The 23,013-nt window shown below is 46.6% G+C and overlaps 1 protein-coding gene across 1 annotated transcript in view; it reads left to right on the top strand.

Annotated features, from left to right (window-relative positions):
• Positions 1 to 2,656: 2,656 nt before the first annotated feature.
• Positions 2,657 to 23,013, top strand: part of LOC137348452 (uncharacterized) — a 108,267-nt gene continuing 87,910 nt past the window's right edge. The window contains exons 1-2 of the mRNA XM_068013759.1: positions 2,657 to 2,794; positions 16,858 to 17,008. Coding sequence (XP_067869860.1) covers positions 16,894 to 17,008 — 115 coding nt within the window. The 5' untranslated portion in view covers positions 2,657 to 2,794; positions 16,858 to 16,893. The remainder of the gene's footprint in view (positions 2,795 to 16,857; positions 17,009 to 23,013) is intronic.

Here is a 23,013-nt window from a genome sequence, read left to right as displayed (position 1 = left end):
TCAGTACTGACCCTCCGACAGTGCGGTGCTCCCTCAGTACTGACCCTCCGACAGTGTAGCGCTCCCTCAGTACTGACCCTCCAACAGTGCGGCATTCCCTCAGTACTGACCCTCTGATAGTGCGGCGCTTCCTCAGTACTGACCCTCTAACAGTGCAGCACTCCCTCCAACAAATCCGGGTCCTGTTGAGCCGGGAATGTTGTCCTGGATTTTGCAACTGGAGTCTCTGCAGTGGTGGGGATTTGAACACAGGACCTTCGGACTCCAGTGGAGATTGAGAGTGCTATTTCCTGAGGCAGTGCTGACCAGAACAACAAGAAGGAAGGGAGTTCTACACATGGTTACGACCGAGGCGGGAGCAGTGCACTGTTAATTCAGTCCCACTTCTCCCCAAGTCACAACAAATATTTCAATTTTTTCCCACTTACTGATGTCAATCATAGACTCTATTTTTATCCCAGAATAAAACACACCAACCAGATTTCTTTACTAAACAACTAAATTATCAATTTATTGTAAAACAAGTCTTAACCATAATGAAGTAAAGCATAAACACACAGATTGAAATATTAAAGTTCTCTTTTTACCTTAGCCCCTCACACTCATACACACACACACACTCTGGTTAACCCGAAAAATAAAGGGAGTTGAAAGCTCTTTTACAAAAGAAAAGACAAAAAACACTTGGAGTGAATATGTGCACATTCTTGAAGAAATAGATATGTTGTGTTCCAAATTGGTATGCTGTCTGGCCTCCAAGTAAGCGAAGATGGATCACTTGGATCTTTTGGAACAGCTCTTTAGCAGGCTTTTCTTCCAAGACAGCAGACAAGATGAGTTGATGCAGTGGACTTCTCAGGGTCTTTTAGAGAGGTGCTGGAAAACTGAGCTGGGTCTTCTCTCCTTCCTTGGGAATTCTCTCCTCCTTGGAAGTTCTCTTAATTTTTATACAGTTCAACCCCAACTCAAAACAATTCGAAAGCGAAACGGACGACAGGAGGTCAACCTTTTGACCTCCATCTGCCTTGGCCTGCCACTTCTTTGTAAACAACTTCTCCAGATGTGTAAAGTCCTCTGTTGTTTATTGAGCTGGAAGTCAGGTGGTTTCACAGAAAGGCTTGTTGTTGCTGGAAGTCAGATGGTTTCCCGAAAAGGCTTGTTTTCCTCACAAGACCCCTCAGTGCTTCTTTTAAAAAACATTTCCAGGGACTGTTTTTCAAAGTCAAGTGGCCTTTATATGACCCCCTTTGAAAACCCCAATGTTTAACATTTCTTCAATCTTTCAAAAATGAGGAGTTAACAAAGTGAGCATTGGTCTTCTAGAAAGTGAGTCTGGGGAATTAATAAAGGAAAATAAGAAGATGGCAGATGAATTGAACAGATATTTTGCATCAGTCTTCACTGTAGAGGATACAAGTATCATCCCAGAAATCGCTGTAAATTAGGAAATGGAAGGAAGGAAGGAACTCAAGACAATTACAATGACCAGGGAAGTGGCACTGAGCAAATTGTTGGAGCTGCGGGCTGACAAGTCCCCGGGTCCTGATTGACTTCATCCTAGGGCCCTGAAAATAGTGGCTAGTGAGATAGTTGATGCATTGGTTTTAATTGTCCAAAATTCCCTCAAATTCAGGGAAAGTTTCGTTAGATTGGAAAATAGCCAATGTAACTCCTTTATTCAAAAAGGGAGGGAGACAGAAAGCAGGAAACTACAGGCCAGTTAGCTTAACATCTGTCTTAGGGAAAATGTTAGGAGCTATTATTAAAGACATTATAGCAGGGCATTTACAAAAATTCAAGGTGATCAGGCCGAGTCAACATGGTTTTGTGAAAGGGAAATCATGTTTAACCAATTTATTGGAGTTCTTTGAAGAAGTAACATGTGCTGTGAATAAAGGGGGATTGGTGGATGTGTTGTATTTTGATTTCCAGAAGGCATTTGATAAGATGCCACATCAAAGGTTATTGCGGAAAATAAAAGCTCATGGTGTCGAGGGTAACATATTGGCATGGATTGAAGATTGGCTGGCTAACAGGAAACAGAGAATAGGCATAAATGGGTCATTTTCTGGTTGGCAAGATGTAATGAGTGGTGTACCACAGGGATCAGTGCTGGGGACTCAACTTTTTACAATTTATATAAATGACTTAGATGAAGGAATCGAAGGTATAGTTGCTAAATTTGCTGATGACACAAAGATAGGTAGGAAAGTAAGTTGTGAAGAGGACATAAGGAGACTACAAAGGGATATAGATAGGTTAAGTTAGTGAGCAAAGACCTGGCAAATGGATTATAATGTGGGAAAGTGGGAAATTGTCCATTTTGGCAGGAAAAATAATAAAGAAGCCCACATCCCATGAATGAATTAGATCTATATATAAACTAACACCCCCAGTAGTGGCATCAGGGGAGTGGCAGTCCTGCATTGAATGTTTCGAGTGTCTGGAGTTTGGGGCTCAAAACCGCAACGTTTGTGTCTGGGATTGAGAGAAATCCCACTTGTCAGTGGGGTTGGCTGGAACTAGGGGACCAGGATCGTGTCTGGACTGTCAGTCAGAGCACACCAGTACACAGACCAGTCTCTGTGTCTCCTTATTCATACTCTCAGTTGTCAATCTGACTTTCAGTTACCAGGAAAGGAAACCGAAAGCAAGAATTCAAAATTAAAAACCTTCTACCCGCCCACCCACAGGGAACAGAGCACTGCCAGTGAGACATCAGTTCGGAATCCTGCTTCATCCTCACAACAGATTCATTAGGTGCAGAGTTTAAAAGGCTGGCTTCCTGTGGGAGGTGAGTGATAACCAAGGATTTTTAACTGCTCATTTCATCTGGGGGTTCTGATGAGTGACTGAGTAATTTCTGCTTCCTGTCTGTTGTCACTGGGATCTCAACTTGTTCTGATATGACTGAGAGTTTTTATACCTCGACAGTTATCTCTGTGTATTAACACTCATTGTTTACATGATGGTCTGTGTATGTGTGTTTGTGTGTATCAATCAGTGTGTGTGTTTCTGTATCTGTCAGTGTGTGTGTTTCTCTGTGTCTGACAGTGTGTGTGGCTGTATATGTGCGAGTGTGTCTGTCTCTGTATCAGTGAGTGTGTGTGTGTGTGTGTGTGTGTCAGTATGTGTCTCTGTATCTGTCAGTGTGTGTGTGAGTGGATGTGTCTGTCTTTATGTGTGTGTGTGTTAGTGTGTGTGTCTGCATCTGTCAGTGTGTGTGTATATCTGTCAGCATGTGTGTCAGTGCATGTCTGTATCACTCAGTGTGTATGTCAGCATGTGTGTCAGTGCATGTCTGTATCACTCAGTGTGTATGTCAGTGTGTGTGTCTGTGTGTGTGTCTATCCGTCAGCGTGTGTGTGCCAATGTGCGTCTGTATCTGTCAGTGTGTGTATTTCAATGTGTGCATCAATGTGTGTGTCTGTATCTGTCAGCGTCTGTATGTCAGTGTGTGTGTCAGTGTGTGTGTCTGTATCTGTCAGCGTCTGTGTGTCAGTGTGTGTGTCTGTATCTGTCAGCGTGTGTGTGCCAATGTGCGTCTGTATCTGTCAGTGTGTGTATTTCAATGTGTGCATCAATGTGTGTGTCTGTATCTGTCAGCGTCTGTATGTCAGTGTGTGTGTCTGTGTGTATGTCTGTATCTGTCAGCGTGTGTGTGTCAGTGTGTGCATCAGTGTGTGTGTCTGTGCCTGTCAGCATCTGTATGTCAGTGTGTGTGTCTGTGTGTAAGTCTGTATCTGTCAGCGTGTGTGTGTTGGTGATTCCCACATTCATTGTTTTATTCACTGATTCCACCATTCATTAGTTTATTCACTGATTTTCCTATTTATTAGTTTATTCACTGATTCCCCCATTTATTAGTTTATTCACTGATTCCCCCATTCATTAGTTTATTCACTGATTCCCCCATTCATTAGTTTATTCACTGATTTCCCCATTCATTAGTTTATTCACTGATTCCCCCATTTATTAGTTTATTCACTGATTCCACCATTCATTAGTTTATTCACTGATTCCCCCATTCATTAGTTTATTCACTGATTTTCCCATTTATTAGTTTATTCTCTGATTCCCCCATTCATTACTTTATTCACTGATTCCCCCATTCATTAGTTTATTCACTGATTCCCCCATTTATTAGTTTATTCACTGATTCCCCCATTCATTAGTTTATTCACTGATTCCCCCATTTATTAGTTTATTCACTGATTCCCCCATTTATTAGTTTATTCACTGATTCCCCCATTCATTAGTTTATTAGTTTATTCACTGATTCCCCCATTTATTAGTTTATTCACTGATTCCCCCATTCATTAGTTAATTAGTGTATTCACTGATTCCCCCATTCATTAGTTTATTCACTGATTCCCCCATTCATTAGTTTATTCACTGATTCCCCCATTCATTAGTTTATTCACTGATTCCCCCATTTATTAGTTTATTCACTGATTCCCCCATTCATTAGTTAATTAGTGTATTCACTGATTCCCCCATTCATTAGTTTATTCACTGATTCCCCCATTCATTAGTTTATTCACTGATTCCCCCATTTATTAGTTTATTCACTGATTCCCCCATTCATTAGTTTATTAGTTTATTCACTGATTCCCCCATTTATTAGTTTATTCACTGATTCCCCCATTCATTAGTTTATTAGTTTATTCACTGATTCCCCCATTTATTAGTTTATTCACTGATTCCCCCATTCATTAGTTTATTCACTGATTCCCCCATTGATTAGTTTATTCACTGATTCCACCATTCATTAGTTTATTCACTGATTCCCCCATTCATTAGTTTATTAGTTTATTCACTGATTCCCCCATTTATTAGTTTATTCACTGATTCCCCCATTCATTAGTTTATTAGTTTATTCACTGATTCCCCCATTTATTAGTTTATTCACTGATTCCCCCATTCATTAGTTTATTCACTGATTCCCCCATTTATTAGTTTATTCACTGATTCCCCCATTCATTAGTTTATTCACTGATTCCCCCATTTATTAGTTTATTCACTGATTCCCCCATTCATTAGTTTATTAGTTTATTCACTGATTCCCCCATTTATTAGTTTATTCACTGATTCCCCCATTTATTAGTTTATTCACTGATTCCCCCATTTATTAGTTTATTCACTGATTCCCCCATTTATTAGTTTATTCACTGATTCCCCCATTCATTAGTTTATTCACTGATTCCCCCATTTATTAGTTTATTCACTGATTCCCCCATTCATTAGTTTATTAGTTTATTCACTGATTCCCCCATTCATTAGTTTATTCACTGATTCCCCCATTTATTAGTTTATTCACTGATTCCCCCATTCATTAGTTTATTAGTTTATTCACTGATTCCCCCATTTATTAGTTTATTCACTGATTCCCCCATTCATTAGTTTATTCACTGATTCCCCCATTTATTAGTTTATTCACTGATTCCCCCATTCATTAGTTTATTCACTGATTCCCCCATTTATTAGTTTATTCACTGATTCCCCCATTCATTAGTTTATTCACTGATTCCCCCATTTATTAGTTTATTCACTGATTCCCCCATTCATTAGTTTATTCACTGATTCCCCCATTTATTAGTTTATTCACTGATTCCCCCATTCATTAGTTTATTCACTGATTCCCCCATTTATTAGTTTATTCACTGATTCCCCCATTCATTAGTTTATTCACTGATTCCCCCATTTATTAGTTTATTCACTGATTCCCCCATTCATTAGTTTATTCACTGATTCCCCCATTTATTAGTTTATTCACTGATTCCCCCATTCATTAGTTTATTAGTTTATTCACTGATTCCCCCATTTATTAGTTTATTCACTGATTCCCCCATTCATTAGTTTATTCACTGATTCCCCCATTGATTAGTTTATTCACTGATTCCCCCATTGATTAGTTTATTCACTGATTCCACCATTCATTAGTTTATTCACTGATTCCCCCATTCATTAGTTTATTCACTGATTCCCCCATTCATTAGTTTATTCACTGATTCCCCCATTCATTAGTTTATTCACTGATTCCCCCATTCATTAGTTTATTCACTGATTCCACCATTCATTAGTTTATTCACTGATTCCCCCATTCATTAGTTTATTCACTGATTCTTCCATTCATTAGTTTATTCACTGATTCTCCCATTCATTAGTTTATTCACTAATTCTCCCCCCCCCCCCCCCATTCATTAGTTTATTCACTAATTCCCCCCCATTCATTAGTTTATTCACTGATTTCCCCCCATTCATTAGTTTGTTACCTCCCCGTTCCATCTCCCTCCATGAAATCGCACAGTTTACTTGTTAGGGCCCGTGCTCAGGGATAGGTGCTACCAACCCCACTGCCTTGTGGGTGTCTCGGGAGAGACTATGGCCAAGGGAGTAAACCTAAACAAAAAATACAGAACGGAATCCCGAAGGCGGTCATGTGTCACCTTTGGCATGTTTCCGGCAGTTTCTGCAGCCATGCCGGTGCCAAACGTTGTGCCCTGCACTCCTTTGGACCCCACCAGGAAGGCTGAGAGGGGGGTTTTGAAGCTTGGGCAACTCACAACCTCCATACATCCGCCCAGGCATGCGCCATGAAGGGGTCACTCCATAGTCGCCTCACAGCGGCCAAAACAACATGGAAGGCAGCAGTTACGTGTTCTAAGTCCAGCTCAATTAGCGTAGAGATTGGGCACCACAGGTTGCCTTTATCAGTGGGAGAGGTCATCGCATCTCACTGGACAGCTACTGCCCGCCTCAAACCGGGCAGCCCCCGGTCAGTAAGGTTCTGTTCCGCCACAGTCCACCTGCTTCAATGGGTGCTTGGAGCTCAGGGTCATTGCCCGACAAGTGGACTGTAACATTGCACCAAACAGTACGTCAAAAAAAGGAAAGAAGGTACCAGCCCTTCGTTTGGCAAGCTGGAACGTCAGAACTATGTGTCCTGGCCTGTTGGAAGACCTTACACAAATCAACGATTCTTGGAAGACCACCATCATTAACAACGAGCTCAGTAGACTCAATGTGGACATTGCAGCACTTCAGGAGACACGCCTCCCTGCGAGCGGATCTCTAAGAGAGCAAGACTCCACCTTCTTCTGGCAGGGTAGGAATCCTGAAGAATCAAGACAGCATGGAGTGGGCTTCGCCATCAGAAACTCTTTGCTCAGCATGATTGAGCCACCGTCAGATGGCTCAGAACGCATACTGTCCATCTGACTGTTCACCGCCTCTGGTCCAGTACACCTACTCAGCATCTATGCCCCAATACTCTGCTCCTCACCTGAAGCTAAAGACCAGTTCTACGAGGAACTCCATAATATCATGAGTAGCATCCCCAATACCGAACACCTGTTCCTGCTGGGGGACTTTAATGCCAGGTTTGGAGCCGACCATGACTCATGGCCCTCTTGCCTTGGGCGCTATGGCATTGGAAGGATGAATGAGAATGGACAAAGACTGCTTGAGTTGTGTACCTATCATAACCTCTCCATCACCAGCTCGTTCTTTCACACTAAACCCTGTCACCAGGTTTCTTGGAGGCACCCAAGATCACGTCATTGGCACCAGCTGGACCTCATCGTCACAAGGCGAGCCTCTTTAAACAGCGTTCAAATCACACGCAGCTTCCACAGTGTGGACTGCGACACTGACCACTCCGTGGTGTGCAGCAAGGTTAGACTCAGACCAAAGAAGCTGCATCACTCCAAGCAGAAGGGCCGCCTGCGCATCAACACTAGCAGAATTTCTCATCCACAGCTGTTACTTAAGTTTCTAAATTCACTTGAAAAACCTCTTCAAAACACTCCTACAGGGGATGCAGAGACCAAGTGGGCCCACATCAGAGATGCCATCTACGACTCAGCAATGACCACCTATGGCAAACATGTGAAGCGGAATGCAGACTGGTTTCAAGCTCACTTTGAAAAGCTGGAACCTGTCATAGCCGCGAAGCTCATTGAACTACAAGAAAGCCCCCAGCGAGTTAACATCCGTAGCACTTAAAGCAGCCAGAAGCGCTGCACAAAGAACAGCCAGGTGCTGCACAAATGTCTGCTGGCAACACCTATGCAGTCATATTCAGCTGGTCTCCGACACCGGAAACATCAGAGGAATGTATGATGGCATTAACAGAGCTACACTGTTTGGGATCTTCTTCTCCCTGCTGCTCTCACATGTGTTCAAGTCTTCAGAAGAAGGAATTTTCCTCCACACAAGATCAGGGGGCAGGTGGTTCAACCTTGCCCGTCTAAGAGCGAAGACCAAAGTACGGAAAGTCCTCATCAGGGAACTCCTCTTTGCTGACGATGCTGCATTAACATCTCACACTGAAGAGTGTCTGCAGAGACTCATCGACAGGTTTGCGTCTGCCTGCAATGAATGTGGCCTAACCATCAGCCTCAAGAAAACAAACATCATGGGACAGAAATGTTCCATCCATCAATACTGGCAACCACGCTCTGGAAGTGGTTCAAGAGTTCACCGACCTAGGCTCAACTATGACCAGTAACCTGTCTCTCGATGCATGGGAAAGGCTTCCACTGCTATGTCCAGACTGAACAAAGAACAAAGAGCAGGCCATTCGGCCCTCCAAGCCTGCGCAGATCTTGATGCCTGCCTAAACGAAAACCTTCTGCACTTCCAGGGACCGTATCCCTCTACTCCCATCCTATTCATGTATTTGTCAAGATGCCTCTTAAACGTCGCTAAAGAAGAGAGAAAGAGTTTGGGAAAATGTCGCACTGACACAGAACACAAAAGTCCGAGTGTATTAAGCCTGTGTCCTCAGTACCTTGCTCTACGGCCTGGACAACGTATGTCAGCCAAGAGCGAAGTCTCAATTCGTTCCATTTCCGCTGCCTCGGGAGAATCCTTGGCATCAGGTGGCAGGACCGTATCTCCAACACAGATGTCCTTGAGGCGGCCGACATCCCCAGCTTATGCACCCCACTGAGCCACACGGCATTCCTCTGTAACAAACGCCTTCAAAGGAAGAAACATCATGTGGACCAATCGCAACAAATCGGTTAATTTTCACGAGTGTTTGATGTCCTATCCAAATTAAATATTTAAATAGAGTAATAACAAAGCCTTCCATTGCTACAACATTTGTCAAAGGCATGAGAAGGAAGAAATAGCAGCTAAAATTATCTGAGATCTAATACAGTTGTCACAAGCAATATTGCTTCAACAGGAAAAAAGATTTCCAGACTGCAGCCACTTTCATACTGTGCTCAGACTGCTGGCTCCCGACATGCAAAGGAAACACTATTTGCCGCATCTTTCTGACTGTCACCGCTCTTCAGTTCATTGTCCACTAAACAAAGACTCAGTGTATCTGTTGCATCATTGCGTGTTGCAGCTTCATGATGTCAACACAGCTCAGAATATGCACCATCACAATATGATGGATCAATACACATTATTGTTAATGTCATGAAATTTGTAGAAACACAGTGGCCGACGTGTTACTAACTAGTTGCATGTGCGCAGATTATTGGGATTACAAATGAAAGGTGACCTACACGGACACCACCAGGTGTAAGAGCAAATTTATGTGAACCCAATGCTGCTAGAGGAGTATGTCCAAGACCACCATGGAAGATGGCAGGATCCCCAAGGACACATTGTACAGCGAGCTCGTCACTGGTATCAGACCCACCGGCCGTCCATGTCTCCACTTTAAGGACGTCTGCAAACGCGACATGAAGTCCTGTGACATTGACCACAAGTCGTGGGAGTCAGTTGCCAGCGATCGCCAGAGTTGGCAGACAGCCATAAAGGCGGGGTTAAAGAGTGGCGAGTCGAAGAGACTTAGCAGTTGGCAGGAAAAAAGAGAGAAGCGCAAGGGGAGAGCCAACTGTGTAACAGCCCCGACAACCAATATTATCTGCAGCACCTGTGGAAGAGTCTGTCACTCTAGAATTGGCCTTTATAGCCACTCCAGGCGCTGCTCCACACACCACTGACCACCTCCAGGCGCTTACCCATTGTCTCTCGAGAGAGGCCAAAGATTGAAGATTCACTGAATCACACATTCATTTGTTTATTCACTGATTTCTATTGGTAACATCTATATGACTCAATCGCCACTTCTGTTTATTTTTGTCGTGCAGTTTCAGCCTGGGAACCCACTTTACTTGACAACAGTCATGCTTACAAGATATAAGGAAATGAAACTGAGAGACACTTTCATTCTGGCAATTATTCAGCTCCAATGGTATTGAGGGAATGCAAACAAGCCTGCCCCGGGCATGTAATAGGACACTGTTATTGCTCACTGTTATTATACATAGTTCCAGTAACAGGTCGAACAATGTACAATACGTGTTACAACCCAAATCTCTCCCTCCCCAGAACACAGCAAATCCCATTTATTATAAACTTCTGGGGAGAGAGTGGGGCAGTGGGATTAGTTTAGGGATTGATACAGGGCTATGGGGAGAGACTGGGGCAGTGGGATTAGTTTGGGGATTGATACAGGGCTATGGAGAGAGAGTGGGGTAGTGGGATTAGTTTGGGGATTGATACAGGGCTATGGAGAGAGAGTGGGGTAGTGGAATTAGTTTGGGGATTGATGGCTATGGAGAAAGAGTGGGGCAGTGGAATTAGTTTGGGGATTGATACAGGGCTATGGGGAAAGAGTGGGGCAGTGGAATTAGTTTGGGGATTGATACAGGGCTATGGGGAAAGAGTGGGGCAGTGGAATTAGTTTGGGATTGCTACAGGGCAATGGGGAGAGAGTGGGGCAGTGGGATTAGTTTGGGGATTGATGGCTATGGAGAAAGAGTGGGGCAGTGGAATTAGTTTGGGGATTGATACAGGGCAATGGGGAGAGAGTGGGGCAGTGGGATTAGTTTGGGGATTGATACAGGGCAATGGGGAGAGAGTGGGGCAGTGGGATTAGTTTGGGGATTGATACAGGGCAATGGGGAGAGAGTGGGGCAGTGGGATTAGTTTGGGGATTGATACAGGGCAATGGGGAGAGAGTGGGGCAGTGGGATTAGTTTGGGATTGCTACAGGGCAATGGGGAGAGAGTGGGGCAGTGGGATTAGTTTGGGGATTGATACAGGGCAATGGGGAGAGAGTGGGGCAGTGGGATTAGTTTGGGGATTGATACAGGACTATGGAGAGAGAGTGGGGCAGTGGAATTAGTTTGGGGATTGATACAAGGCTATGGGGAGAGAGTGGGGCAGTGGAATTAGTTTGGGGATTGATACAAGGCAATGGGGAAAGAGTGGGGCAGTGGGATTAGTTTGGGGATTGATACAGGGCTATGGGGACAGAGTGGGGCAGTGTGATTAGTTTGGGATTGATACAGGACTATGGGGAGAGAGTGGGGCAGTGGGATTAGTTTGGGGATTGATACAGGGCTATGGGGACAGAGTGGGGCAGTGTGATTAGCTTGGGGATTGATACAGGACTATGGGGACAGAGTGGGGCAGTGGGATTAGTTTGGGGATTGATACAGGGCTATGGGGAGAGGGTGGGGCAGTGGGATTAGTTTGGGGATTGATACAGGGCTATGGGGAGAGGGTGGGGCAGTGGGATTAGTTTGGGGATTGATACAGGGCTATGGGGAGAGAGAGCGGGGAAGTGGGATTAGTTTGGGGATTGATACAGGGCTATGGGGAGAGGGTGGGGCACTGGGATTAGTTTGGGGATTGATACAGAGCTATGGGGAGAGAGTGGGGCAGTGGGATGAGTGTGGGATTGATACAGGGCTATGGGGAGAGGGTGGGGCAGTGGGATTAGTGTGGGATTGATACAGGGCAATGGGGACAGAGTGGAGCAGTGGGATTAGTTTGGGGATTGATACAGGGCTATGGGGAGAGAGTGGGGCAGTGGGATTAGTTTGGGGATTGATACAGGGCTATGGGGAAAGAGTGGGGCAGTGGGATTAGTTTGGGGATTGATACAGGACTATGGAGAGAGAGTGGGGCAGTGGAATTAGTTTGGGGATTGATACAGGGCTATGGGGAAAGAGTGGGGCAGTGGAATTAGTTTGGGGATTGATACAGGGCTATGGAGAGAGAGTGGAGCAGTGGGATTAGTTTGGGGATTGATACAGGGCTATGGAGAAAGAGTGGGGCAGTGGAATTAGTTTGGGGATTGATACAGGGCTATGGGGAAAGAGTGGGGCAGTGGAATTAGTTTGGGGATTGATACAGGTCAATGGGGAGAGAGTGGGGCAGTGGGATTAGTTTGGGGATTGATACAGGACTATGGAGAGAGAGTGGGGCAGTGGAATTAGTTTGGGGATTGATACAGGACTATGGAGAGAGAGTGGGGCAGTGGAATTAGTTTGGGGATTGATACAGGGCTATGGGGAGAGAGTGGGGCAGTGGGATTAGTTTGGGATTGATACAGGGCAATGGGGAGAGAGTGGGGCAGTGGGATTAGTTTGGGGATTGATACAGGACTATGGAGAGAGAGTGGGGCAGTGGGATTAGTTTGGGATTGCTACAGGGCAATGGGGAGAGAGTGGGGCAGTGGGATTAGTTTGGGATTGCTACAGGGCAATGGGGAGAGAGTGGGGCAGTGGGATTAGTTTGGGGATTGATACAGGACTATGGAGAGAGAGTGGGGCAGGGGGATTAGTTTGGGATTGATGCAGGGCTATGGGGAGAGAGTGGGGCAGTGGAATTAGTTTGGGATTGCTACAGGGCAATGGGGAGAGAGTGGGGCAGTGGGATTAGTTTGGGATTGATACAGGGCTATGGGGAGAGAGTGGGGCAGTGGGATTAGTTTGAGATTGATACAGGACTATGGAGAGAGAGTGGGGCAGTGGGATTAGTTTGGGATTGATACAGGGCTATCGGGAGAGAGTAGGGCAGTGGGATTAGTTTGGGATTGATACAGGGCTATGGGGAGAGAGTGGGGCAGTGGAATTAGTTTGGGGATTGATACAGGGCTATGGGGAGAGAGTGGGGCAGTGGAATTAGTTTGGGGATTGATACAAGGCAATGGGGAAAGAGTGGGGCAGTGGGATTAGTTTGGGGATTGATACAGGGCTATGGGGACAGAGTGGGGCAGTGTGATTAGTTTGGGATTGATACAGGACTATGGGGAGAGAGTGGGGCAGTGGGATTAGTTTGGGGATTGATACAGAGCTATGGGGACAGAGTGGGGCAGTGTGATTAGCTTGGGGATTGATACAGGACTATGGGGACAGAGTGGGGCAGTGGGATTAGTTTGGGGATTGATACAGGGCTATGGGGAGAGGGTGGGGCAGTGGGATTAGTTTGGGGATTGATACAGGGCTATGGGGAGAGGGTGGGGCAGTGGGATTAGTTTGGGGATTGATACAGGGCTATGGGGAGAGAGAGCGGGGAAGTGGGATTAGTTTGGGGATTGATACAGGGCTATGGGGAGAGGGTGGGGCACTGGGATTAGTTTGGGGATTGATACAGAGCTATGGGGAGAGAGTGGGGCAGTGGGATGAGTGTGGGATTGATACAGGGCTATGGGGAGAGGGTGGGGCAGTGGGATTAGTGTGGGATTGATACAGGGCAATGGGGACAGAGTGGAGCAGTGGGATTAGTTTGGGGATTGATACAGGGCTATGGGGAGAGAGTGGGGCAGTGGGATTAGTTTGGGGATTGATACAGGGCTATGGGGAGAGAGTGGAGCAGTGGGATTAGTTTGGGGATTGATACAGGGCTATGGGGAGAGAGTGGAGCAGTGGGATTAGTTTGGGGATTGATACAGGGCTATGGGGAGAGAGTGGGGCAGTGGGATTAGTTTGGGGATTGATACAGGGCTATGGGGAGAGAGTGGAGCAGTGGGATTAGTTTGAGATTGATACAGGACTATGGAGAGAGAGTGGGGCAGTGGGATTAGTTTGGGGATTGATACAGGGCTATGGGGAGAGAGTGGGGCAGTGGGATTAGTTTGGGGATTGATACAGGGCTATGGGGAGAGAGTGGAGCAGTGGGATTAGTTTGAGATTGATACAGGACTATGGAGAGAGAGTGGGGCAGTGGGATTAGTTTGGGGATTGATACAGGGCTATGGAGAGAGAGTGGAGCAGTGAGATTAGTTTGGGGATTGATACAGGGCTATGGGGAGAGAGTGGAGCAGTGGGATTAGTTTGAGATTGATACAGGACTATGGAGAGAGAGTGGGGCAGTGGGATTAGTTTGGGGATTGATACAGGGCTATGGAGAGAGAGTGGAGCAGTGAGATTAGTTTGGGGATTGATACAGGGCTATGGGGAGAGAGTGGAGCAGTGGGATTAGTTTGAGATTGATACAGGACTATGGAGAGAGAGTGGGGCAGTGGGATTAGTTTGGGGATTGATACAGGGCTATGGAGAGAGAGTGGAGCAGTGGGATTAGTTTGGGGATTGATACAGGGCTATGGGGAGAGAGTGGAGCAGTGAGATTAGTTTGGGGATTGATACAGGGCTATGGAGAGAGAGTGGAGCAGTGGGATTAGTTTGGGGATTGATACAGGGCTATGGGGAGAGAGTGGGGCAGTGGGATTAGTTTGGGGATTGATACAGGGCTATGGGGAGAGAGTGGAGCAGTGGGATTAGTTTGAGATTGATACAGGACTATGGAGAGAGAGTGGGGCAGTGGGATTAGTTTGGGGATTGATACAGGGCTATGGAGAGAGAGTGGAGCAGTGGGATTAGTTTGGGGATTGATACAGGGCTATGGGGAGAGAGTGGAGCAGTGAGATTAGTTTGGGGATTGATACAGGGCTATGGGGAGAGAGTGGAGCAGTGGGATTAGTTTGAGATTGATACAGGACTATGGAGAGAGAGTGGGGCAGTGGGATTAGTTTGGGGATTGATACAGGGCTATGGAGAGAGAGTGGAGCAGTGAGATTAGTTTGGGGATTGATACAGGGCTATGGGGAGAGAGTGGAGCAGTGGGATTAGTTTGAGATTGATACAGGACTATGGAGAGAGAGTGGGGCAGTGGGATTAGTTTGGGGATTGATACAGGGCTATGGAGAGAGAGTGGGGCAGTGGGATTAGTTTGGGGATTGATACAGGGCTATGGGGAGAGAGTGGAGCAGTGGGATTAGTTTGGGGATTGATACAGGGCTATGGGGAGAGAGTGGAGCAGTGAGATTAGTTTGGGGATTGATACAGGGCTATGGGGAGAGAGTGAAGCTGTGGGATTAGTGTGGGATTGATATAGAGTTAAGGTGCAAATTTGTTCTCTGCAGATAATTATTCGGTTCTCTTCTAAAGGCCTCATTTGAACCTGCCTCCGCCACACTCTCAGACAATGCATTCCAAATTGAACCACTCGCTACCTGAAATGTTTTTCCTCATGTTGCCATTGCTATTTTCCCCTGTCACCTTATATCAGGACTGACCCTCCGACAGTGCAGCACTCCCTCAGTACTGACCCTCTGACAGTGCAGCACTCCCTCAGTACTGACCCTCCGACAGTGCAGCACTCCCTCAGTACTGACCCTCTGACAGTGCGGCACTCCCTCAGCACTGACCCTCCGACAGTGCGGCACTCCCTCAGTACTGACCCTCCAACAGTGCGGCACTCCCTCAGTACTGACCCTCCGACAGTGCGGCACTCCCTCAGTACTGACCCTCCGACAGTGCGGCACTCCCTCAGTACTGACCCTCCGACAGTGCGGCACTCCCTCAGTACTGACCCTCCGACAGTGCGGCACTCCCTCAGGACTGACCCCCGACAGTACGGCACTCCCTCAGTACTGACCCTCTGACAGTGCGGCACTCCCTCAGTACTGACCCTCTGACTGTGCGGCACTCCCTCAGTACTGACCTTCCGACAGTGCGGCACTCCCTCAGTACTGACCCTCCGACAGTGCGGCACTCCCTCAGTACTGACCCTCCGACAGTGCGGCACTCCCTCAGGACTGACCCTCCGACAGTGCAGCACTCCCTCAGTACTGACCATCCGACAGTGCGGCGCTCCCTCAGTACTGACCCTCTGACAGTGCAGCTCTCCCTCAGCACTGACCCTCCGACAGTGCGGCACTCCCTCAGTACTGACCCTCTGACAGTGCGGCACTCCCTCAGGACTGACCCTCCGACAGTGCGGCACTCCCTCAGTACTGACCCTCGACAGTGAGGCACTCCCTCAGGACTGACCCTCCGACAGTGCGGCACTCCCTCAGCACTGACCCTCCGACAGTGCGGCGCTCCCTCAGCACTGACCCTCCGACAGTGAGGCACTCCCTCAGTACTGACTCTCCTACAGTGCGGCACTCCCTCAATACTGACCCTCAGACAGTGCAGCACTCCCTCAGTACTGACCCTCTGACAGTGCAGCGTTCCCTCAGTACTGACCTTCCGACAGTGCGGCATTCCCTCAGTACTGACTCTCCGACAGTGCGGCATTCCCTCAGTACTGACTCTCCGACAGTGCGGCACTCCCTCAATACTGACCCTCAGACAGTGCAGCGTTCCCTCAGTACTGACCCTCAGACAGTGCAGCGTTCCCTCAGTACTGACCCTCAGACAGTGCAGCGTGCCCTCAGTACTGACCCTCAGACAGTGCAGCGTTCCCTCAGTACTGACCCTCAGACAGTGCAGTGTTCCCTCAGTACTGACCCTCAGACAGTGCAGTGTTCCCTCAGTACTGACCCTCAGACAGTGCAGCGTTCCCTCAGTACTGACCCTCAGACAGTGCAGCGTTCCCTCAGTACTGACCCTCAGACAGTGCAGCGTTCCCTCAGTTCAGGCACCAGGAGATGTCAGCCTCGATTTCCTGCTGAGGTATCTGTTGTGCCAATTGAAGCTCTGACTCGGAGGGAGAAGGGTGCTGCCTGCAGGCATTTGCTGACAGAGATGAACAGGTGCTTTTCTGGTGAATTGGATATTTTTTGACTTGTTCCTCTTGACGTTACCACAGGGGTCAGAGGTTAAAGGTCAGCGTCCAACCACCAGCATGAGTCGTTGCTTCCTCCGAACACCTCCCCACATGCGGCCAAAACAACGGACTCCATCCTTTTGCCTCAGGACTCAAGAACTGGCCCCATCGAGCCAAATCAATGTTGTCATCAGTGAGTCTGTTTCTGGTGCTTTCTACACTGCGTTATTTATGGCTTCCAGTCCTGAGAACAATGTAAAAATTGCCCTGAATTGTATCGCAGTACCTCCCTGATCCTTTGCCTGCGACCAGGTGGTCAAATCCCGCCCCGGACAGAGTTCCTGAACTTAAGAATATAGGAAATAGGAGCAGGAATCGGCCATTCAGCCCCTCGAGCCTGCTCCACCATTCATTTCGATCATGATTTATCTTTGACCTCGACGCCATTTTCCCTCACTATCCCCGCATACCTAGTTCACTTACTCCCCAATGACTGGGCATAACAATCCTCTGGGGTAGAGAATTCCAAAGATTCACAACTCTCTTGGTGCAGAAAATTCTTCTCAGCTCATTCGTAAATGATTGGCCCCTTATCCTGAGACTGTGCCCCCCCTGTTGTCGATCCCCCAACTAGGGGGAAAGAACCTCTCAGTGTTTACCCTGTCAAACCCCCTCAGAGTCTTACACCTTTCAATGAGATCACCTGTCATTCTTCTCAACCTCAGAGACAATTGGCTGAATCTACTGAATCTCTCCTCACAGGACTCATCCCACATCCCAGCAGGCATTCCACCACTTCCCGAGGTCTCCCTGATGGGAGAATGGGTAGGGAAGTGGATCAGACACTGAGCTTTCAGCCCTGGGACCTGGGGTATATATATATATATATATATATATATACACAAGATCCCCACACAGAGACACATATAGAGCCTTCACTGTCACTGGGTCAAAATCCAGGAACTCCCTTCCTAACAGCACTGTGGGTGTACCTACCCCACATGGACTGCAGCGGTTCAGACACACTGATACACACAGACACTGACACACACATACACACTGACACACACACTGATACACACAGACACTGACACACACATACACACTGACACACACACTGATACACACAGACACTGACACACACATGCACACTGACACACATGCACTGATACACACAGACACTGACACACAAATACACACTGACACACACACTGATATACACAGACAGTGACACACACATACACACTGACACACGCACTGATACACACAGACACTGACATAGACATACACACTGATACACACAGACACTGACACACACATACACACTGAAACACACAGACACTGACATAGACATGCACACTGATACACACAGACAATGACACACACTTACACACTGACACCCACAGACACTGGCACACACATACACACAGACACTGACACACACATACACACTGACGCACACAGACACTGACAAACACATACACACTGATACACACAGACAGTGACACACAATTACACACTGACACACACAGACACTGACACACACATACACACTGACACACACAGACACTGACACACACATACACACTGATACACACGGATACACACAGACACTGACACACAGTTACACACTGATACACACAGACACTGATACACACTTACACACACACTGATACACACAGACACGGACACACACATACACACTGATACTGACACACACTTGCACACTGACACACACACTGATACACACAGACATTGACACACACATACACACTGACACACACAGTGATACACACAGACACTGACACACACTTACACACTGACACACACACTGATACACACAGACACTGACACACACATACACACTGATACACACTTACACACTGACACACACACACTGATACACACAGACACTGACACACACATACACACTGTTACACACTTACACACGGACACACACACTGATACACACAGACACTGACACACAAATACACACTTACACACACACACTGATGCACACTTACACACTGACACACACAGACACTGACACACACATACACACTGACACACACCCTGATACACACAGACACTGGCACACACATACACACTGACACACACAGACACTGACACACAAATACACACTGACACACAGACACTGACACACACATACACACTAATACACCCACTGATACACACAGACACTGACACACAAAAACACACTGACACACACACTGATACACACTTACACACTGACACACACACTGATACACACAGACACTGACACACACAGACACTGACACACACATACACACTGATACACACTTACACACTGACACACACACTGATACACACATACACACTGATACACACTTACACACTGACACACACACTGATACACACAGACACTGACACACACATACACACTGACACACACACTGACACACACATACAGATACACACTTACACACTGACACACACACTGATACACACAGACACTGACACACACTTACACACTGACACACACACTGATACACACAGACACTGACACACGCATACACACTGTTACACACTTACACACGGACACACACACTGATGCACACTTACACACTGACACACACACACTGATACACACAGACACTGACACACACATACACACTGTTACACACTTACACACGGACACACACACTGATACACACAGACACTGACACACAAATACACACTTACACACACACACTGATGCACACTTACACACTGACACACACAGACACTGACACACACATACACACTGACACACACCCTGATACACACAGACACTGACACACAAATACACACTTACACACACACACTGATGCACACTTACACACTGACACACACAGACACTGACACACACATACACACTAATACACCCACTGATACACACAGACACTGGCACACAAAAACACACTGACACACACAGACACTGACACACACTTACACACTGACACCCACAGACACTGGCACACACTTACACACTGACACACACACTGATACACACAGACACTGACACACGCATACACACTGTTACACACTTACACACGGACACACACACTGATACACACAGACACTGACACACAAATGCACACTTACACACACACACTGATGCACACTTACACACTGACACACACACTGATACACACAGACACTGGCACACACATACACACTGACACACACAGACACTGACACACACTTACACGCTGACACACACACTGATACCGACACACACACAAATACACACTGACACACAGACACTGACACACACATACACACTAATACACCCACTGATACACACAAAAACACACTGACACACACACTGATACACACAGACACTGACACACACACACACACTGATACCCACTTACACACTGACACACACTGATACACACAGACACTGACACACACATACACACTGACACACACACTGATACACACAGACACTGACACATACATACACACTGACACACACAGACACTGACACACACTTACACACTGACACACACACTGATACACACAGACACACAAATACACACTGACACACACACTGATATACACACAGACACTGACACACACATGCACACTGATACACACACTGATACACACAGACATTGACACACACACACACACACTGACACACACACAGATACACACTGACACACATGCACTGATATACACAGACACTGACACACACACACACACACACTGATACACACAGACATTGACACACACACACACACAGACACTGACACACAAATACACACTGACACACACACTGATACACACAGACAGTGACACACACACACACACTGACACACACACTTATACACACAGACACTGACACACAAATACACACTGACACACATGCACTGATACACACAGACACTGACACACACACACACACACTGATACACACAGACATTGACACACACACACACACTGACACACACACACACTGATGCACACAGACACAGACACACACTTACACATTGACACACACACTGATACACACAGACACACTGACACACACACTGACACACACACACACTGATACACACAGACATTGACACACACATACACATTGACACACACACTGATACACACAAACACCGACAAACAAATACACGCTGACACACACACACTGATACACATGCACTGATACACACTGACACACACACACACTGATACACACAGACACACTGGCACACACACTGATACACACAGACACTGACACACAAATACACACTGACACACACACACACACACTGATACACATAGACACTGACACACACATATGCACTGACACACACACACTGATACAGACACACTGATACACAAAGACACTGACACACACATATGCACTGACACACACACACTGATACAGACACACTGACACACACACACTGATACACAAAGACACTGACACACACATATGCACTGACACACACACACTGATACAGACACACTGACACACACACACTGATACACAAAGACACTGACACACACATATGCACTGACACACACACACTGACACACACACACACTGATGCACACAGACACAGACACACACTTACACATTGACACACACACTGATACACACAGACACACTGACACACACACTGACACACACACACACTGATACACACAGACATTGACACACACATACACATTGACACACACACTGATACACACAAACACCGACAAACAAATACACGCTGACACACACACACTGATACACATGCACTGATACACACTGACACACACACACACTGATACACACAGACACACTGGCACACACACTGATACACACAGACACTGACACACAAATACACACTGACACACACACACACACACTGATACACATAGACACTGACACACACATATGCACTGACACACACACACTGATACAGACACACTGATACACAAAGACACTGACACACACATATGCACTGACACACACACACTGATACAGACACACTGACACACACACACTGATACACAAAGACACTGACACACACATATGCACTGACACACACACACTGATACAGACACACTGACACACAGACAATGACACACACACACACACACACACTGACACGCACACACACTGATGCACACAGACACAGACACACACTTACACATTGACACACACACTGATACACACAGACAGTGACACACACACACACAAACACATACTGATACACACAGACACTGACACACAAATACACACTGACACACACACTGATACACACAGTGACACACACATACACACTGATGCACATACACACACATACACACACACAGACATTGACACACACATACACACTGACACACACACTGATACACACAGACACTGACACACACATACACACTGACACACACACTGATACACACAAACACCGACAAACAAATACACGCTGACACACACACACTGATACACATGCACTGATACACACTGACACACACATACACACTGACACACACTGACACACACTGATACACACAGACACTGATACACACAGACACACTGACACACACACTGATACACACAGACACTGACACACAAATACACACACACACACACTGATACACACAGACACACACACTGACACACACACACACTGATACACACAGACACACTGACACACACACTGATACACACAGACACTGACACACACATACACATTGACACACACACACACTGATACACACAGACACACTGACACACACACACACTGATACACACAGACACACTGACACACACACTGATACACACAGACACTGACACACACATACACATTGACACACACACTGATACACACGAACACCGACAAACAAATACACGCTGACACACACACACTGATACACATGCACTGATACACACTGACACACACACACACTGATACACACAGACACACTGACACACTGACACACACGCTGATACACATAGACACTGACACACAAATATGCACTGACACACACACACACTGATACACACAGATACTGACCTGCACAGACACTGACACACACACACTGCCACACACACACTGATACACAAAGACACTGACACACACATATGCACTGACACACACACACTGATACAGACGCACTGACACACAGACAATGACACACACATAAGCATTGACACACACACACACTGATACACAC

This window comes from Heterodontus francisci, chromosome 34, assembly GCF_036365525.1.
Source record: "Heterodontus francisci isolate sHetFra1 chromosome 34, sHetFra1.hap1, whole genome shotgun sequence".
NCBI lineage: Eukaryota > Metazoa > Chordata > Chondrichthyes > Heterodontiformes > Heterodontidae > Heterodontus > Heterodontus francisci.
This window is presented reverse-complemented; position numbering and strand designations above follow the sequence as displayed.